Consider the following 22,448-nt stretch of genomic DNA (forward strand, 5'->3'; position numbering starts at 1 on the left):
AGCGAGTATACTTTCAATACAGTTGGGTGATATCTCAACAGCAAATCAACAAAAAAAATATTAATTTTTATACAGCACAAATTTTTATGCACAAATATGCAATGCATCTAAAAGAAAGATATTTGTTTCCATTTAATATTTTTCATAAAGGTTACATTTATATTATTTATATATTAATCACCCAGTTACCAAATATGAGACTGAAATTAAAGTATTGTATTTCAAGAAGTTTTATACAAAAAACACATTTACTCAAACAAGTGCAAAATGTTTCTCTTTAGCAGAACCACCACCATGATAGTACTGAGATGACGTTTATAAAATTTTGAATATTATTTTAAACAATTCTGTACCAGAAAATAAAAATCTAAGCCCAATATGTAAGGAATAAAAGTTCATAACTATCTTTATTGAATACCCAGTATACACCCCAATGATATATATTCTATATATCCCTTGTTATGTGTCTTTCAGTGCTTATTTAATTGCTTAATTAATACACAGGACGTTCAATAAAATGATATAATAGTCGTATTTCAAATCATCATATTTGTATAATTTAACTGTTATGCATATGACAAAGCATTTTCATTAGACATCCAGTTCAGATTTATGTAAATTAGAAGAAGCACAAAGTTATTCAAAAAACTTAATTCTGAATTTAAAATAATATTGTATCTTAATTACTTATTTGCTTAAAAAATATGGAGTATGAAATTAAACTGATATTTGTTAACACACAAGCAAGCGCATGAAGTCTATTTGATCTCACCTCCATAAAAGAAAATGCTCTTCTTAAATTCTGATTCACTATCACTTCAGTTCTTCAGTACTTGTCATAAACACCAGGTTTCAAATTTCTAGTTTTTTTATTTGCTAGATTATTACCTTAACATTACTTTGGGGTCATAATTAACACATATTCTGTTCAAGTTCATCAGCATTTTTTAATGTATTTTCTTACTTTTAAATTTTGCATTTAAAAAAAATGAAATGTTGTTGTTTTTGCATAAAAAATAAAACTTATGAGCTCAATTACACCTTTTTAATGTGTTAAGAATATTACAATTTATCAAAAAACCAGCGATATTTGATACTGTATGAATCAATTTTCATTTACTTTTTCTAATTAATCTCGATTATTTTTTGTATTAAATTTTACAGAATATTCTATTAATTTTAATGAAAATATAATAATATTATTTTAAAAGATATATGTCATTTATGCATAAAAATAAAGAAATTACCCAATAATCTATCATTAATTATAAAATAATCTACTAATAATTATGTTTTAATGCAGAAAAATAATAAAATCATCATTTGATTAAAACTCGCTGCATTTTAATATAATAATTTATTTGTATTTTTATATTAAGTGTAATAAATATAATTTGAGCAATTTCATATTTATATTGATATTTGTAGATAATTATTCGAGTATATTGAATGTATAAAAAATAAGACTTTATGCAGATATATTCTATAAAGCATAATTCAAGCAGTAATAATTTGAGAAAAGAATATAGGTGGTAGGAAAAGGATATAGCTAAGGTGGGATCAAAGGAGTCCAATATACCTCACACATGTCCTCATGCGCAACAATGGACCATGCATACTCCTGAGTTAACATAACTTAATTCTAGAGCAACAAAGGATAAATATTAATGAATAAATAATAAAAATAATTCAGTCAGCAAAAAAAAACATTTAAAAATAAATTAAAATTTATTCATTTGTACATAGATTTATAATCAGCCATATGAAATGATAATGCATTTTACTCTTTCTTGCATGAAGGCCACTGATTCATGAAGTGTCCATTTCTATTAAAAAAAAATAAAAAAGCAGTTTTTTAAAAGATGAAATTATAATCAAAAAATGAAGAATAATCAGCTTATTTTAAAATTTTTCAATGTGCATATTATATACATATATATAGCATGTAGTTACATATAACTGCATGCTTTTAACTTACTTGCAATATTTGTACAAAAAGTATTAACTATGGTAATGATACTCAAATCAAAAGAATGGCATAATTATACTGATTATAATAATTCTTGTATACATGCATGCCACTGATTGATGCCATGGTGATTTCACTGGAATACCACACTCACTACCATTTCTACCTGCCGAAAGCTAACATACACAATAACAGAACATTAAAAATATTAGAAATATTTTGATAGGATATTCAAATTATAGCAGTAAATTGATGTCCAGAGATTTGTACCTGATATATAATTATTTCAATCCATATTCTACTTTATTTACACACTATTCTACAAAGCTAAAAATAAGAACCTAAATAAGAACATCTACAACTGCCATCTGATAAAGCCAAATTTTTATCATTAAATAAAATCTAAAAAACTAAAAGGTATTAAATTTTTTAAAGCTCAAACATTTTATATTGAATTTTTTTTTTAATATAAAAAGGTACAAATGAAAAGTATCAAAATAATATTAAAAGGTACATTCTCTCTTTCGGAAAAAAAAAAGTGGAACATGCATATATATGCTACCATTTCTACCTGCCGAAAGCTAACATACACAATAACAGAACATTAAAAATATTAGAAATATTTTGATAGGATATTCAAATTATAGCAGTAAATTGATGTCCAGAGATTTGTACCTGACATATAATTATTTTAATCCATATTCTACTTTATTTACACACTATTCTACAAAGCTAAAAATAAGAACCTAAATAAGAACAACATCTACAACTGCCATCTGATAAAGCCAAATTTTTATCATTAAATAAAATCTAAAAAACTTTTTTAAAACTCAAACATTTTATATTGAATTTCTTTTTTTTTTTTTTTTTTTTAAGGTATAAAAAGGTACAAATGAAAAGTATCAAAATAATATTAAAAGGTACATTCTCTCTTTCGGAAAAAAAAAGTGGAACATGCATATATATGTGTATTTATATATAGAGACTAACAGAGAAAGAGAGACATCTATATTTGAAAAATATTTAAAAGCAATGTTGTGCAAAATGCTACCAAATTAATGTGATTAAAATAGATCTATAAATCTGATAAAAATGGCAAGCTATGTAACATAAAAAAAAAAAGCAAAAACCAAACAATATGATGCACAACCTCGAAATCAATCCTGAAACAGAACACTAATTAAAATGCAACAAAACCATTAAATAACAAAAGTTGATAATTCTTTGGTCTTTGTAAAGGAACAGCCAAGAGATCCATGGCTGAGAATCATATCTGGATGAAATGTGGAAAAGAATGGTAAACATGTGATTCAACTGAAATTAATTTTAACTTTAAAAAATTTTAAATTAGTAAAAAAATATTAAATAAAAATCAGCCATCTCAAAGGAAAAGGTACACACAATGAAATAGAAAATAAGATGGAATCATTGTAAAAGAATTTTTAAAAAATTCACATTTTTATTAAATTATAATTTTTTAAAAACTTAAATGAATCACAATTTAATCATTGGTTTACCATTCCTTTTTACAGTTGATCCAGTATTATTTCGAAATACAGCTATATTGATAATTTTCCTAGCTGCTTCTTGACAAAGACCAAAGAATTATCAACTTAACTGTTTTGTGATTTGCTATCAACTAAAATTTTAAATATTACTTAATTGTTTTGTTTTTGTTTTGATTTGCATTCTATTTTAGGACTGATTTCCAAATTTATGCATCATATTATTTGTTTTTTGTTTTCTTAATGTTAGATAGCTTACCACCTTTAGCAGATTTATATTATATTTCTCTCTCTTTCTTTCTGTGTGTGTGTGTATATATATTCAAAGAAAGAAACTTACTTAACTAAATGAAAACTAATCCAGACATTCTAAAAATATATATAATTAAGCACAATTGCAGCATTTTAGTAACTGAAACGTTTGAAAATGTTTTAAGTATTTTTTTAGAAACTGCTTATATATGTGATAAGATTCTTCAAATTAAAAATATGGGAAAGGCTGATTTGCCTAACTAAGGTAACTCGCTTCTCGAACAATTTTTGACAATTCTTTCAATACCTTCCCCTTTCTTATAACAAAATTATAATATAAGAGATAAAGTTTGGAATATTAAAATAAGTGACATATAAAAATTTGAATTTGAATATTTAGCCCTGTAAAATTAAAATAAATAATCTATTTTTTTTTTTTCAAAGCCTATGTATGTTATTTGTCTAAGCTCTGTTTTTATTTTGATTAACAGCATCCTAAAAGGCAAATTACATTAATTTTTCATTACCATCAATCTCTCATATGGACTTTTGAACTCATGAATTTTAAGTGATTCCACTTTGTACAGACATCCCAGACAAACATCCAAGATTCAAACTTTGACACAACAGCATATGCCTTCACTGTCTTATTATTTAACAAGGCAAAACAACAGAAAGAGGAATTTTATCTAAATAATATGACTGGGTTAGAATACTTAAGAAATAAGAAACCATATTGCTAAATGTTGTAAAGAATTAGAACTCTTTCAATATTTACAGCAAAACTATCAATGCCAATTTTTTTAAACTTATTCTACAAAACCTTATCTAATCACTAAGAAACCATTAAGAAAATATATACAATAAATTATCTTCTATAAATATAAATTAACATCATTTAAAAATTACAGCACTCCTACTGTGCATAAATCTAAATCACTTGGTTTTTTTTTTTTTTTTTTTTTTTTTTTTTTTTTTTTTTTTTTACTTTAGTATTATTGTATCACACTTATTAAATATTACCTTCATCATCAGCATCCTCCTCATCGTCATCTGCAATATCAGAGTTACTGTCACTACTTTCTGATTCTTCAGACTCTACCCATTCCAGCAATTCTGTTGAAAATGGAACAATAGTTCTCCATTCATCTAATTTATGGATGTCCAAAGAATAAAAATCAGATAATGTTAACTGGCGATCTCCTTCTTCATACAGTCCTCCATACAAATACAATATACCGTGCTTGATTACAACACTTGCATTCATTCGAGCTTTAGGAACAAAGATTTCAATTGGAAAAATCTGATTGCTGGATGAACTTACACCTTCAGATGACACTGCAAGAGGATTCTGTGGTCCTATTTTTACTGTAAAAATGTTGTCTTCAGTAGTTTTTACCTCACACTATATGTAAAAAAAAAAAAAAAATAATTAAAAATACAGCACATTAAAAACGTTTTCTGTAGTTTTCACCTCATGCAAAATGCAGTAAAACATTGAACAATACAACTAATATAAAAAGTGTATGGTACATTTTCAAATAAAAGCCAATCCTTATATAAGCCAAGATCTAAGATTTTGGTTCAAAAGTTCAATCAAAATTGAAAAATCATATATCAGCTGAATTTAAAACTATAAATCCAGCTAAACAGAGCAATTAAAAAACTATCTGGCAAAAACGTAAAGGCAGATACAGGAAGCCAAAATAAGTAGATTATGTAATGGAATGTGTGTGAGGAAATAAGGCATTCGAGTGTACATAGCACTGTTTAATGGTACAGTCAAAAGTCATTAATCCGGACTCGTCGGGATTCCAGCGATTCCGGATTATAGATCATCAGTTTAAATCTGGTAAGATGGCATGCAGAAATTATAAAATTAAAAATATGAAGCCATAATTTATGAAATAAAGAACAATTATGATCTAAAGGGTATCAAAATTTTCAAAAAAAAAAAAAAAGCTTAATATTTATTTGTTTACTTTATTAAACATTTCTTTCAATGTAAGTTGTTTAAGTTGCTTTGTTTTATGTGATAATACTTTCTCTTTAATTCTATAAAGAGACATAATTTCTTGTTCAGTTACAAAGTTCCGCTGTTCATGTCCTATAATTGCTGTGTCAAGAATACTGATTAATTTGTCAATCGAAATTTTTTCATTTTCAATAACCTCTGTGTCACTTTCTTCACTATCGGAAGCGAATTATAATGACGAGGAATTTGATTTAAATCATATCAAAGACGGAGTACATCCAGATGAAAAGTAAAGAATTATAAGCCAAATAAAATAAAAACATCTGCCTTGAAGATAAGGATAGTGCTGACAGATCAACTTCTAATTCATTGCGCGCCGTGGGGTTCATTGCGTCAACGCGACTCATGCGCAGAAAGTTTGTGGCTTTGAGGTCCGGATTATATATCATTCCGGATTATGGATGTCCGAATTAACGACTTTTGACTGTACATATAAAGCAATCTGCTGTTCAGCGTCACTACTTGAATTTTATCTAAGGAATGGCAATTTATGTTTTTCAAAATGCTTTTATCTACTGCTAAACAGTGCCTTCTACAGCCTCAACATACTATTTCCATACATGCATTTCATTACAAAATCTGCTTTTTTGGCCACTTTATTTGTCTTTACATTTTTGCCAAATATTTTTTAATCACCATGCATATATTGCCAAAAGTCTGAATAATTGGTTGCTTAAATGCTAGATCCATCACACAACCCAAAGCTGAATGCCAGCCATTCGAAAAATAAGTCAGAAACAACTGTGCAGTCATTTAAAACATGTCGCATCAAGCAATATTGAACAAAATGCAAATGTTACATGAAGATATTAATCAGGAGAGAGATAAAGATATTATCCATGAAACAGAAAATGGTTATGTTTATGATAAAATGGAGCATGATGTCCTTCCTGCACTTAGACTTGAGAGTAGCAGAGACAGTAGAACTGCTAGAAAATTTTGAGTCAGATATTGCTATTCAGAAATTTAATTAATTTACATTAGAATTAAAAAACATAAAAACTTTTTTTTCAATTATTTACAATATTCCAATCACTCATTTTTGTGATTGAATTATTTGTAGATAATTCTGAACCTATAAGCCAACCCCAAACCTAAGTATCAAAACATTAGCTAAAATTCTTGCCTTACACATGGAAATGCATACGAAGTAAAATCCATAGCAGTCTGACAAATGCTCTTTACTACAAGAAATACAACAGGGGGGGGGGATCTGACTTGCTCTTTCAGAAAACTTAGTTATTTATATGACTTCATTAACTCATCTGATAATTAATTAATAGCAAATTGAAATGAAAGTTACCACAAAATGGATTTGTAGAGTCATTGATTTGTAGGTTTTTGATGCTGAAGACGTGAAAAATGTGCAGTGCCCCTGACCGGGACTTGAGCCCTGGACTTCTCGAATACGCATCGAGTATGCTTACAATTACACCATGAAGGCATGTAGAAAGGAGGAAGAAAATACTTTATGTACTCCCTCTTTTAAAGGGCAACTAGGGATTAAGGAGCCCTATCGATAAATCTTGATGGTGACGAATTATCGTCCAGCACCTTTTAGTTTGGGTGCCACTTGTACAATCATTAGGGTTTTTGATGATGGAAACATGAAAAACGAGCAATGTCCTCCCTGGGACTCAAATTCCCTGGGACCTCTCTAATATCTGTTGCGTATACTTCCAATTACACCACAAAGGCATGTGGAAAGGAGGGAGAAAATACTTTATAAATTTAACCCTTAAAAATATCAAACAATTTTTGAGTTCTGAAATAACAAAATTACATATTCCTTTACTAAATATAACACAATTTGTTATTGCTAGCATGATTAGTTAAAAATTTAAAAATTATATTTTTTAAAAAGTAGAAAAGTAGTATTTCAGTGTAAGTACATTAACTACAGTTTCAGATAAAATAATTTTATGCAAAAATATGATGATACATTAGATAACATTTGGCATGTAACGAAAAATGCTTCTTGTTAGACTATCCTAAAATTATAATATTTTTTAGTTTCGTAAATAATTACTCAGAAATTGAACTTGTCTTCCATGCATTTTATTTCTTAAATTTATGAAATACTCAAAAGTTTCCAATGCATAAAAATAATGATGAACATAAGAATAATATAATGTTACTGCCGAAATAAGATCCCATACCTAAAAAACAATAAAGCAACATAAAAAATGCATGAAAAGATTAACTTACCTCAGCAGAAGACTCTTCGGCGATTGTTGTTTTTTCTAAAGTGTTGGCAATTGCATTTTCATCAATAACTTCTTCCTCATCATCAGCATCATCATCATTTCCTTTTTCTTTCCTCCTCTTTTTCTTAATAATTCTAGCATCTTTTCCATGCAGCTTAACAGGCATCCAACGTCCTTTTTCTAATTCTAATAAAAACAAGTCATTATGAAAAACACTTTCCATGCTTTCTTCATCTACATCTTCATCATGAACACCACCAAAAGCATATGCGTGATTATTCGAGGCTACTGCAAGAGAAAATCCACTCCTTGCAGATGGTGGAATGCCACTTGGTTTCACCTGAACCCATTTCCATTTGCTAGGTTTAATCCTTTCTAAATTTTTTAAAAGACAGGAGAAAAGTATATTATTAGAGGAAGCTTAAATTGCATATACTACATTGAAATATATCCTTTTGACTAAAATCAAAATATTTATATGAATAAAAACATAACTTACAAGATTATATATAAAAAATTGCTTTCCTGTATAGTAAAAAATAAATTATTCATGTTATGGGAAAAAGTTCATTGGAAGGATTCAGAAATATGCTTAATTTTAACTGATATCTGAATGTGTTAATTTCTTTCATAAAAATTTTTCATACAAAATAGACCATATATATGTGTCTAAAAAACAGAAAAATCTATACAAATTGAACTTTCCATTAAACATAATTTGCTTAAAAAAAATTTATAACAATAGATTATATGACTAACTTTCATAGATTACATGTTTAATCAATAAACATTCCACTTGGCTGTAATTAATGGCTTAATTAGATTCTAATATATTTTACACATATTTTGATCAATGATAAATATTTCATGTTTTGTTCTGTAGCTCTTTGGCAAGTAAGGTGGAATAACAAATAATTACTGCTAATGATAAAACTAAAGCATTACATGCACTTTTTATTTGATGCTTGAAATCAGTATCCACTGAAATATAGGTCAAAAAAAAAAAAAAAAAAAGAGCACAACAAAGTTGGCTTTCATGTTCTTTTATCAGATTCCTTCCCTTCTCCAATACTAAAATTTGCATCCACATCTCAAAATGATTTTTGTTTACTCAAACCTGGAAATCAATATTAAAAAGTTCTAAAAAAGCAAAAGCTTATAAAAGAGTTGCCATGCTTATAAGATAACTACATGTATAAAAAAGTATTTTCTTATTATTACAACCCTTGTAATTCAAATGCCATTAAAGTTATCACCAAGTTTTAATTAAGAAAATGTTAACACTTACACTGCAAATGCATTTTAGGTATAGAGTTTGTGGCTGCCAATTTCCATGAATCCTCCTAAGGCATCATCAAAAGTATTTTCTCATTCTAATTTAATTAGAATGCTGTAACTCCAGATACTTTTATTAAAATACAATTTCATTCCATGGCCCTTTGTGTATATTTGAGTGTAAGGTAAAATGACTTTTTCTAGAAAGAATGATTTAATAGCTTCCTCATTCCTTGATAAATCAAAAATTGGTAATATTTTTTTGGAAAAAAAGACATATCTATAACATATGGCCTACTCAGGGCACTTCTCATGACAGGCAGATTATAAGTGACCATGTTAGTACTGCCTGAGGCTTAGCAACGGTTTGCATCATACTTTGAAGATTTATCAATAATCTTGGCACCATTTAAATAACCAGCATATAGAAATAAAGAGTACCTACAAAACTAAACCTAACTAACTATAAAGTTAGGTTCAATGGGCAATAGCACTGACCACTAACAATTGAAAATATAACCTAACTACTATGAACTATTTCTAAATGTATCAAGAATAGAATCTACTGAAGTACATACCACATCAGTGTCCAGAAAGACTAGGAATAACCCAAACAACCAGAATCTCATAAAACACCCACTTTTTAGCCCAAAGGGTGTTAGCCCAGAAGGGCAATTTGGCATTTTGCATCGAAAACTTTAAAAGTCTGAATCACTTTTTAAATTGTTTCCACCAAAAATTATCACCCTGTATTATATTTAAAGAAATTAAATAATGAAAAATCTGCATAAATGCATGTATGTTTCTCTTCGTGTGATAAAACAACAGTACCTAGAGCCATACAATTTTCAATAACGTACGTCTCCACTCGAATATGGCCATCTGGAAGCTGGAATTTGTTTTATTATCTATTTCATATTTTGTAAAACATTTATGAGTTTTTGATTAAGAAACTCAATGATTTCAAAGCAAGCAATGGCAAGACTGCACGGTGGGGGAAGTGGACATTTTTATCTCCAGCGGGCGGGACTGCATATCGAAAATTCTAAAGATATGTTCTTTTTAAATTATTTTGTGATAGTGATGTTAAATTGAATTTTATGGTTTAAGTATGGATATTAAACAAAGGTACCACAGAAGATGTTTAAAAAAAAGTCCCTTTGTGGGTAATATAGAATCTGAAAACTTTCAGATTTTTTACCCTTTTTTTTATTTTACTGTGTACTGCGTTAGTTACTATGATTTAGATGTTATAATTTCATTAATGATGCAAAAGAAAACTTACATTAATGTTTGTAATTTACTCGTCTAAAAGTAAAAAATATCTGATATGTCTAACTAACAAGTTAAAGTATGTCTCTAAAAAATTAAATAACTAAATTAGATTAAACAATACAGCAAAATATAGCGAAACATAAAAAATTGTTTAACAATATCTCTTATCAAACTTATCGAATTTTGCAAATAATTTGATCAATGAAATTAAGTACTTATTTCTCAGAGTTACACTTTTACAAAATCAAGTCAAAGTAATCTAATTTAAGTAAAGATGCAATATATATCAAAGGAAACTAATGCTAATAATGTTAAGATTTGAACATGCTATAATAATGTTAAGACTTATGTTAAGATTTTAACTATAAACTAGTACATTCTCAAGAAATAAGGCATGAAAGGTTATAAACAGAGCATAAGCATGCATTAAAAACAAATGTTAAAATAATAACTGCAAATTAATAAGCTTATTTGCAACATTATGGGAACCAGATACAGTTTCAATGTGGTTACTCTTCAAGTCAATATTCTATTGAGAAAAGAATTTCTGACATGTGTTGCCTTGTCAAATTCTATTATTGATATGCACATTACTATAAGTTTCACTTGGCTTTAGATATGTTTTAAACAGGATGTATAGGATTTAAAAATATTTTACAAAAGATACTGTCTGCAATTACATTGGATAGTCTGTCAAATCATCAGCCAAAAGAAGTACCAAACTGGATTTATAAACTTTTAATTCTAATACTGATTTAAATCATGAAAGCCTGTAATATTTTTAACAAATAATTTTTAATACTAAACATATATAGCAAAAATTTTGAGAAGCTCTCAAAATTTAATAATCTCTAATACTGATTTTATGCAAAGTATATTTTTTACAACAAATTAAAATTTTTTTTTTCGATCAGGTAAATTAGGTACTTTCCGATTATCTACACTTCCACAAAAAGTTGTCAACTTTGTGAAATGGTGAAAAATGCTTGTTTGGCCATCTTAGTAGCATACTGGTACTGTAAAATTTGTAAAATAATAAAAACATTTACTGAGAAACAAGAATCTTTATGAGAAAAATCAAAAGTGTATGTGGCTGACATTTACATTTTTACATTCAGTGAGCATTGTTCAGTGAAATGATTGTTAAATATAAAATATATAAATCCATGTGCAATCAATCGTGTGTAGTATCTACACAAGGCTATTGCCAAATTTACACTCAGAAATATGGAAAAAAAAAAAAAAAAAAAACATGGTAGTTTTATCACATGCTGAAACTGAGAGAGCAGATAAGCAAAATGTATCAAACATTATTGTCAAAACAAAATTTGTTTCTTGAAGAAAAAAAGACTAACACAAGATTCTCTTGAAGTGCAAAAAACTTATTTATAAAACTAACATTTATCTAAATCAAATACCAGTCTAACCTCCTTTTAACAGATACTCATGATAGTGAGCTTTTATCTGCTATAAGGGAGTGACAACTAAATGGGAATGCATTAGACTCTCGTTTTGACAATCTAGCAATTTAGGAACTATCTGCTACTGGAAACTGTCTACTGAAATAGAATGTACATTAAAGAAGTTAAATTGTATTTGCATGATTTTAATGACAGAATGTTTTTTTTTTTTTTTTTTTTTTTTTTTTTTTTTTTCACTGAAGATGAAAAATCTATCGTACACAGTAGCGTAGCTAGGGTGGGGCAATGGGAGGACATCTGTCTCCAGGTGCTGCATCCTGGAGGTGACAAACTTATACTACGAAATTTTAGAATGAAATGTTTTCCATTCTTTGCACACAGAAAGGGGCAGAAAATCTTCAGTTGTTCCCCGGCACTGAAAACCCTTAGCTATAGCTTTGATGGTACATTCTTTTAGAATCATAAAGCTGTTCTATAGGATGATGTTATTTTAAGATTGAACTTTCAGTAAGTTAATAGCTTAATAAATAGTATAAATACTTCATAATACTATGAAACATAAATTCAATTTTAAGCAAAACACTTACCATCAACTTGCAAATAGTACATATCAGTATAAGCAGTTCCCTTATCAACATCTTTTTTTACTTTTTCCCTACTGTATCCACCATATAGTAGTATTCGTCCATCCGTAAGAGGTGCCATCTGACATCCAGACCGTGGACTTGGACCTTTACCACCAGGTTCAATTTTACTCCATGCATAAGATTCAAGATCAAAAATGTAGACATCATTAAAATATTTATAATCCCTAAAAATAATATATTTTAATCAAGTGTGGCAAAAAGAAAGATATCTAAAAATTTCCTGTTAATTGCAATTTTATAAAATATATAAAGTGTTAAAAAAACAAGTAAAAATATTTACATTAAAAAGTCTAAGTTTACTTTTACGGTCACAATTCTTATTGCCACAGCTTCATACAATGCTCCCTCATTAAAATATAGGGTTGTGCCACAGCTTCATACAATGCTCCCTCATTAAAATATAGGGTTGGAAATGAAATTAATCTTATGTTATAATGCTACTTGGGTTATACTAAAAGTGAATCTCCAATGGGGGAAAAAAAAAAAAATCTGTGCACAAAGAGATTACATATAATTATGAATTTAATGGTGTTTCAGAAACTAATTTTTTGAATTTTAGTTAAAAACTGTATAAATGGCAACAAATGAAACAAAAAGTACAATATACAATGCATGCAATAAACATTGTTATGAATTTTGTATATATTACAAGGTATTTTCTCCCTCCTTTCTGCATGCCTTCATGGTGTACCAATAGCACATTCCGTGCGTATTCAAGAGGTCCAGGTTTGAGTCCTGGCAGGGGCATTGCACATTTCTCACATCTTCCTGGTTTTAAAAGAAAAAAAAAAAAAAAAAAAAGAAAAAAAAAAAAAGAAAAAGAAAAAAAACTAATGACTCTACACTGACCCTAAGCCAAAAAAAGGTTGTGGTGATTCTTCATCACCAGGATTTGGCGATTGGGTCCCCTAATCCCCAGTCACCTTTTAAAAGCAGAAGTACACAAGGTAGTTTCTATCTCCTTCCAGCACACCTTTGTAGTATAATCACTAGCACACTCGGCATGTATTCCGGGTCCAGGGTTCGAGTCTCAGCAAGGGCACTGTACATTTTCTATGTCTCCAGCATCAAAATAACCTAATATCTCTACAATGTGTAAATCATTTTAGTGGAATTATGTCTAAACTGTAGTATCACTTGTATAATGTACCATGAAAAGTCTCAAGAGTGCAAAACATAATCCAGAAAAACGGGTTTACAGGAGTAAGTCTAGTTAACATTGAGGTAAATAGTTATCTGACCAAATTAGTGACATACCGCCAAGCTGGCAATGATTTTTTATGACTAATTTTGTTGCTAAATTTGGCAATGAATTGCCAAATTACCACACTTGATGACCATTGGGTGACATTAGGGTCCAACCCTTATGTAACTGCAATTGCATGTGTCTTCTAGCAATTTCGAGAAACTGAAGGTACTGGAAATAAATTTCTCAGCAGATGGCAGAAAACTATATAAGACTGGAGACAGTCTCAGTTTTCAGCTTAGTTCAGAGTTTAGCTCAGAATACTGAAAGATCACTGTACAAGCTGATGCATTTCAGACCTTGTGTTCAATGTTCTCTGCAGTTTCAAGTGGTAATTACTGATTGTGCTCTGTCATACTGAGAAGAGTTGTATGAGTAATTTTGTGTGAAAAGTTACAGAACTGTAAAGTGATTTTAGAAAAATAAATTCCATCAATCTAACATCAAATTTGTGTGCATTCAATTGATTACAAACCTGTAGGCACATAATAATATGCATAGTCACACATTATGTAAATCAAAATCATATTATATTACGCTCTATATAGTCCTCCCCCCTTTTCTAATTAATATGAATAAGACATTGTTTTTACAATTATATTTTAAAATATTTTCTTAATATTCATTATGAATTTACATTTCAGTAGTTTAATTCTAGATAGCAACTGATGTATCTACAAACTAAGGTTCATTTCTAAACTGTCAAACTATCAACAAAAAAATAAAAATTTACTTTCACTCTGTGTTTTCTATAGAGAAATTCTGATACCCAAAGAATCATTGTATTAAGTGCATTACCATAAGGCAATTTTATTTACACATAGTTTCAGATGATACCTATGCCATTTCAAAATCCACAGTATACTGAGCAGCATTTTAATAAGGGAGCATTTTTACTGGTAATTACAAACACAAATATACAAATACATGAACTGTACAGAGATATTACATATGAAATTAATACAGATTAATACAAACCGAATGCTTTCATGAAATCCACCAAACAGGACTATCTGTTTCCGACTGACAACCATTCGATGACCACTTCGAGATGAAGGTGCCCCAGGTACTTTAATCTGTTCCCACCTTTTTTCTGTAAGATGGAAGACCCACAAATCCTTATAATGATAAAAATTTGAGCGAGTTGGACTTGCAAATTCTCCACCAAAAATCCACATCTGGCCTCCTCTCTGAGATACCACAACTGCCTATTAAAAAAAAAAAAAAAAAAAAAATATTTTTAATTAAGCATAAGCACAAATGAAGCATTCAACATCTTAATACAAAATAAGGCAAAGTATGCATCTAATGTCTTCAGAAAAGATTTTGATAAAAATTTCCTCAGGCTGTGCTGGCAATATTTATCAATTATCATTTGGTTCCTTAAGTGATGTCATTTGCAGAAATAAAAAGATCAAAGAAAAATTGCTACCACCTGCATCAATAACCACAACTCATTGAGACATTCATATTGTGGTATTCAGTTTCACCCATGTGAATGATGGGCCTTTACTTTTCAAATATACAAAAGGTTGACCAACAATAATAAGGTATGCTTACTTGATAGATAGATTACTTATGCCTGAACTTGCAAGTTTCCCTTCAGAAAAGTCATTTCGAATTTCAGCTAAACTGTGCTGTGTGAGAATTTCAATGAAAGCTGTGCATCAATTTTTTTTTTAAATGTGAATTTACGAATGGTGACATTTCATGGATTTCTCATATCAGCAAATTTGTTAGTTTGTGATTACTCCCTAGGGCATACCTTAAGCATAAAATATATGCAAGACACCTACACACAGTTAAAAACAATATCCATAAAGAAATAAGAAACATCTCTATTATGATAATGAAATACTTTATGTAAGAAATTGTTTAAAATGGTAATCATTAACAGCTAACTGAAATAGTAATCATCAGCAGGACTTGCAAATGTGATTTTGCATATTTCACAAACACTAAGATGAGAGAGTGCAATGGATATGTTTGTGACCTTTTCCAATTAACATAATGCATAAGTTTCACTGCAGTCAAAAATGTCTACCTTTTTATTAGACTGAGCATATATTATAGTATAGTACAAAGTACTCAACAAGAGTACTATTTGTTAGGAAATAAAACTGCACAGTTGATTGAGGAAATTAGGGAACGACCAGTTCTTTTGAATGTGGTGGAGATTCATAGACAGGCGCATGCACGCAGGAGTTTAGAGAGAGTGAGTGCAGAAGACTTAGATTCCAGATCAGAAGAAGAGAAAGAAAGAGAAATAGAAAGGGTTCTGAATAATGAGCTTTCGGAAGAAAGGAAGTTAACCAGTAATAAGGAGGAAGCCAATAAAATTCCAGACATCAGTTTAGAAGAAAGTGTTGGAAAATATGAACTATTGCAACCCTTTTTTTCTGCATCATCTCTCCTCCTTGAAATAATTCTATGTTTTACATAAGGTTTAGTTCTTATTTTAGAAGGATATAGCAATTACTTCTACTTCGTTTTTCACTGCCACTGTTTGTATTAAGAATGGACTGTTCCAGCCTAATTAAGATGCAAAAACAAAACTTGATGTTACGTCATCTGGAAAGCCGAGTCGTGCCGATAGGCAACTGGTTGCTGTGAGATGACGTCATGTCTACTTCAGGTATAGTATCTCACATCGCTCTGGCTTATTCCTTCTGGTTCCTGTTTCATTGCTCCTTGGTGTGCCGTTCCAGTGCTCATTGGAAGATGCAGTAGATGCGTGCAATCCAATGATAAGTACCGTGGTTCCAGTCCACGATGATTTTTCCTGGATTCTGCAAAGCGCTGATTTCCGGTGGTCAACTGCCGTGGGCGGCATCCTGTTTCCAAGGTTAAGTGACGTCAAATTCCAAACGGTGATTTACGGTGTTCAACTGCCGTGGGCGGCGTCCTGTTTCCAAAGTTAAGCGACATCAAATTCCAAACTATGATTTCCGGTGAGCAACTGCCGTGGGCGGCAATCTGTTCTATGGTTCGCCGGCGATAAATTCCAAGCTGTGATCTCTCGTGTGTAACTACAGTGAGCGGCTTTTGCCAGTTCAAGTGCACTCAGGGTTTAGTTTAATTTTTCAGGTGACTTCTTGGCTAAAAAGCATGGACCTATTTATAGTAAAGTGAAATTCATATTAACCGCATAGTTTTTGTTTTGTGATATGTTTTCCGCGTATTGAATTCCAGTAATTCAAAGATTAGGTAATATATTTGCTGTATCATTAATAGCATAATATTCTTTAAAGGAAAAACCCTTGGGGTTAATGAATAGTCAACTAAATGTAATTTTTGATAATGTTACACTCTTTAAGTTTCTGGTGTTGATTAAATTTATTTATTGTATTTTTACTTTTATATATATTGTTAATAAATTGGTTAAGTTTAAAAGTTTTGTCTTCTATGTCTGCACAGTATATAACCTTAGGGAGCTTCTATTGGTATTTCTGCTACATGTTTTCATAACTTTAAACTTTGCATCAGAAAGATCTATCCTTGCGGATGTTTCGCCAGCAGAATTCTCGGAAGCACAAGCAACTGATGATAATGTTCAACACCAAACAAAATTTATTATATCGCATATGAAGGAACACAAGATCTGCAGAATTCGATATTCGAAAAACCCACTTCTATCAAAACGTTTTCTTCTGAGAAATTGCTTCCAAATAGCCTTGCTATCGAAGTTGTATCGAAGTTCAAAATCCCCGGAATTCCGGGGTTTCCCCGGAGCACAAACACCTCTGATATATGAAAAGCAAACGACCTGATAAAAAATATGGGGATAATTTACTGAAAATAATATAAAATGCTTTCACTATAAAATAAATAAACAAAATAAAATAATTTTTCCCATTCACTAAAATAATAATTTTAAATATGCACATATTACTTCCTTTAAGGGAATAATTATTAATTTCAAATAATAACTATGTTATAAAATTGAGTGTATGCATATAACTCATACTAATAAATTCAACTATCTAACTTTAGAAAAATAAATAAATAAATAAAAATACATACAAAGGGAAGGAAACCCCCATTTAACTTAAAAATCAATTACATTAAAATTGCCAAAAATGTAATAACTCCTTGAATTAATCAATATATTTCTATAAATTTTAAAACCGAAATTTTTACATACTTTGAAAAACTAAGACAAAATCGTATCTCTTTGTTTTCAAAACCAGTGCTGTGATACTTATACTGTGTTATGTAAAGCAGTGATTTCAATCTCAAATTGCATGCAGGCCCAAATGCATGATTTGTAAACAGCTAACAGGACAGATTTTTTTTTAACAAAATAAAAAGTATTTCAATTAAGTTTTAAATTTTCTTTACTAAATATTCATAAAAAAGCAATAACAACAATAATATCACAAAGGCAAAAAAGATTAATTCATATTTTTTTTCTATCTGAAGTTTAGTTCCTGTAAGACATTCTCATTAGTTACACTCTGCGATTCAAATACATTGGCATCTGAACATTAAATTCTGAGACTGACATTTCTTTCAAATAATTCTAATATATTTAATTAATCATTAAACAATTTACTCTCATTTAAACTAATAATAACCAATTACTAAAACTTTCTAGCTTTTAAAGAAAATTTACCAAAAACATGATAGAAACTTTAGGAAAAAAAACTTGAGAATAAGTGACAAATTAATCTCTTTTTCCATTTTATTAAATTTTTCTTCAACGCATAAATAAAATTTACACATTTTTGTATGTAAATAATTATAAACTTCTTTATTTCTTACTACAGCTTTACACCTGATGTTGTGTCGGTTTTAATAATGTTTGTAACCTTGGAGAGAATTTACTACAAAGTACCTTCATTACGGATTGTAGATACTCAATGGTCATTTGTTTTCTTTTCTTATTAATTTTCAACTTTGAAAAAAAAAGTTATACACATATAAATGTATATTCAAGTAAAGTGATTATTCTTAGCACAGAAATATATAACTGTATCTTTGAACAGTCAAAAATAAAAGTTAATAAAATCTGTATCTTCAAATCTTTCAATAAGATTTATATCATATTCTAAATTGATTAGCTCCGTTTACACATTTTTTTATGCGTTGTTCACACTTGTTTTTAATGGAAATGAAAATAAATAATCTAAACTCAGAATTCAAATAACTAAAATCTTGAAATATTTGCAACAAATACATAATTGAAATGTCTTCATGGGCCATATCAAATTGCTTCGAGACCTACCATTTTGAGATCAGAGGTGTAAAGTTTGTAGATAAATATGCTAAAAAATGGAGAATGACAAAAATGAATATAACATTATACTACATCTATAATTTACATTCAGTAAAATTTCTGCAATATTTATTTAAACCATTACCTGGTGACCACATCTAGGAGGAGGCTTTTCTGGGCACTGTAATATGCTCCATTGTCCTTTCTTGATATTGTAAAAATATAAGTCATTATACATCATAGTCTGTGGAAAAATAAAATAACATTAAATAAATTCTATTATGCTATTTAGAATAGGAAACATGGAAAAAAAAACTTGCTGTTGCCAGGGGTTCAAATCAGGAATTTTCCAACACTAGCAAGATTTACTAGCCATTTCTAACATGACAACATGCACAGGAAAATGCAACCATTTCTAATATGATCCCCCACCTAAAAATGATTGAGAAAAGGCATAAGACCCATCTGACTAAATCCATCAGGTGAAAAATTGTCTGTCATATTTTAGTTTCGACATCACTTTGAGATCATTACTTTTTCATAAAACGTGAGAAAACATGGTTAACATGAGAAAAACTATGCCTGCCTTTGCTGTGATTCAATCCATGTACATTCCAATGCTACCTAAGTATACTAACCACTTACACCATGACAAATTTCTTATAACTCGGTTCTCTTACAAGTTGCTATAAATTTCATAGAGTAAAACGCAAGTCTGCAGTACTGCAACGTGATTGAAAAATTGTATGTGTAATAATAATTTCTTCATTCTTCCTAAATGAACTGAAAAGTGTTTCCATACACAAACATTTTACTTGCACATAAAATAATACTCAATTTGAGGATTTTAGCAAGAACAGAACATATTTATTATACAGTCAAAAGTCGTTAATCCGGACTCGTCGGGACTTCGGCGATTCCGGATTATAGATCATCAGTTTAAATCTCGTAAGATGGCATGCAGAAATTATAAAATTAAAATTATGAAACCGTAATTTATGAAATAAAGAACAATTATGATCTAAAAGGTATCAAAATTTATAAAAAAAAAGCTTAATATTTATTTGTTTACTTTATTAAACATTTCTTTCAATGTAAGTTGTTTAAGTTGCTTCGTTTTATGTGATAATACTTTCTCTTTAATTCTATAAACAGACATAATTTCTTGTTCAGTTACAAAGTTCCGCTGTTCAAGTCCCGTTAATTGCTGTGCCGAGAATACCGACTAACTTGTCAATCGAAATTTTTTCATTTTCAATAACCTCTCTGTCACATTCTTCATGTCTTTATCCATTTTTTGCAGCAATTCCACTTTTTGTTTGTTGAACATCGAAACATACTTTCGTTTTGTAGATCCTTTGGAAGTTCCAGCATCAGAAATTCTATTTGACATAATCGAAAGTTCAAGTTTACTTTTATAAAATTGCTCTTACAGTCTGCAAAAAATAATAAGCGGGATCCAATTCGAAGATTAAGGAACAACGCAATCATTAACATTAACTGAAATAGATAATTAGATAATTTTAGCTTACACCGTCCATTATACATTAAACGCACAGGCGAAAACATATTCTGCACTTGTGCACATGCATATGCGCAGTAGTCAAGATCTTATGCGCACGCGTAAAACGCTTGTGCACATGTCCCAACGCAGCGCATGCGCAGAACGTTTTTAGCTTTGAGGTCCGGATTATGGGTGTCCGAATTAACGACTTTTGACTGTACTTTACTAAAAATATATTTGCATTTCTTCTAAGCCAAGGCAAAACTGATCCCAACTCTCTTCCAACACAAATCTGCCTAATGGTTGCAATATCTAATGCAATTTGTAAACACTGCATACTTTAACCACGTAAGCAGGCTAAAATAATAACTATTAAAGATGATTAAATGCTGCTGAATACTTCAGAATGTAATTAATTCCCACTAGATAAAACTAAGCACCAAACGAAAAAGGTGATTAAATGCAGCTGAATACTTCAGAATGTAATTAATTCCCACTAGACTAAACTAAGCATCAGGAAAGACAGCACTTTATGGAACTATAATGCCAATAAACATAGATAAACAAGGAGAACAAAGCTGGAATTTGTTTTGAACAAAACTGTACAACACACAACAATCATATGGTTCATTTATAAGTGGTTAAGAAGCTAACATTAATTTCAGAAAATAAGAACTATCCATGATAGATAAAACTGCAAGAGACTGTAAAAATATGTCTACTTGAGACAGAAGCAGCAAAATATTTTTAAAAGAGTCATTCGAATATGAAATAAAGTCAAGATTAATGGTCAAAAGCATAAATAGAGGAAGTCAAACTATTCTCCAGCCTTTACTTTAACTGTGGTAGAGAACTATCAATTTATATATAATAAGTTCTTGGCACTTCACGGACTTCACTCTGATAATAAGTCAGTTATTCCATTTGGAACTGGAAGTAAATTGATAAAATTTTCACTTACATATTTTTCTATAGATTACTTCATACAGCAATACATTTCATTACCTGAATTCTAGTTCAACTCTGATAAAAGCACTCACTAATTTTAACTACTTAATGTTAAAAAATTTAACATTATTAAAAAGTCTGTTTTTTAACAACAGTATTTTTTCTAATTTTTTTTTAAACACTGAGCTCTAGAGATTTAATTTTTTTATTAATTGCAATTGTTAAAAAATTACAATTTATGTTTAAAACTGTTTCACTGTTTAAAACTTAATGAACCTAATTTAAATAAATGTCATAAATGATAAACAGAATAAGATGCATCTGGTATTTAGTAATACTAAACACACAAAAAAAACCTCACACTCTGTTTTATTGAAAAAAAAAATGTTTTAAAAAAATTTATTAATTTTTAAAAATTATAAAATAAATTAAAAATTAATTTTTTTCTGATTCTTATATTGATCTATATTTATCTGATTCTTAGATCAGAATACAAAGTATAATTACTTTATAATTATTAAAATGCAAGAGGTAATGTGTTAAGAATGCAATATATTTTATCTACCTTACTCCCATTGAAATATTCACCACCAAATAAAAGCAACTCATCTTTATCAGGATGTGCACACAGAGTAAAACCACTCCTAAAAAAAAAAATAAGGTAATTATTAATATTTTAATTTTAAGCCAACATATGAAAAAATAGCTTAAATAATTAAAAATGTTAAAAAAAATTTGATTATTAATGATTCAAGTAAAGTGATTTCCTATAAAGACCAAGTTTAAAATTGGAACCCAAACATCCACACTTTCATTTTATACACTTTCACCATAAAAGTTTGCTGCCAGGCCATTGAGTCAATCTATTGTGTAATTTGAAGGAAATTATCTGTTGCCACAGGCTTTCTTTCCTAATGTTATCAACGATATTTGTCCGTCCTTCTTG

At 29.4% G+C, this 22,448-nt stretch overlaps 1 protein-coding gene across 2 annotated transcripts in view; it reads right to left on the minus strand.

Moving 5' to 3' along the window:
• Window positions 1-1,705: 1,705 nt before the first annotated feature.
• The window catches only part of LOC118190011 (kelch domain-containing protein 4-like), a 32,076-nt gene continuing 11,333 nt past the window's right edge, over window positions 1,706-22,448 (minus strand). The window contains exons 3-9 of one of the 2 annotated variants that reach the window (XM_035360695.2): window positions 22,068-22,146; window positions 19,196-19,255; window positions 14,811-15,040; window positions 12,527-12,750; window positions 7,970-8,343; window positions 4,750-5,131; window positions 1,706-1,826 (exon numbers count right to left, since the gene is read on the minus strand). In XM_035360695.2, coding sequence (XP_035216586.1) covers window positions 1,810-1,826; window positions 4,750-5,131; window positions 7,970-8,343; window positions 12,527-12,750; window positions 14,811-15,040; window positions 19,196-19,255; window positions 22,068-22,146 — 1,366 coding nt within the window. In that variant the 3' untranslated portion in view covers window positions 1,706-1,809. Of the gene's footprint in view, window positions 1,827-4,749; window positions 5,132-7,969; window positions 8,344-12,526; window positions 12,751-14,810; window positions 15,041-19,195; window positions 19,295-22,067; window positions 22,147-22,448 lie in introns of both variants that reach the window. The other variant, XM_035360694.2, reaches the window with a different exon arrangement.

Source organism: Stegodyphus dumicola, chromosome 3 (assembly GCF_044657685.1).
Source record: "Stegodyphus dumicola isolate Sdum_Otavi_A_Nest chromosome 3, ASM4465768v1".
NCBI classification, from domain to species: domain Eukaryota; kingdom Metazoa; phylum Arthropoda; class Arachnida; order Araneae; family Eresidae; genus Stegodyphus; species Stegodyphus dumicola.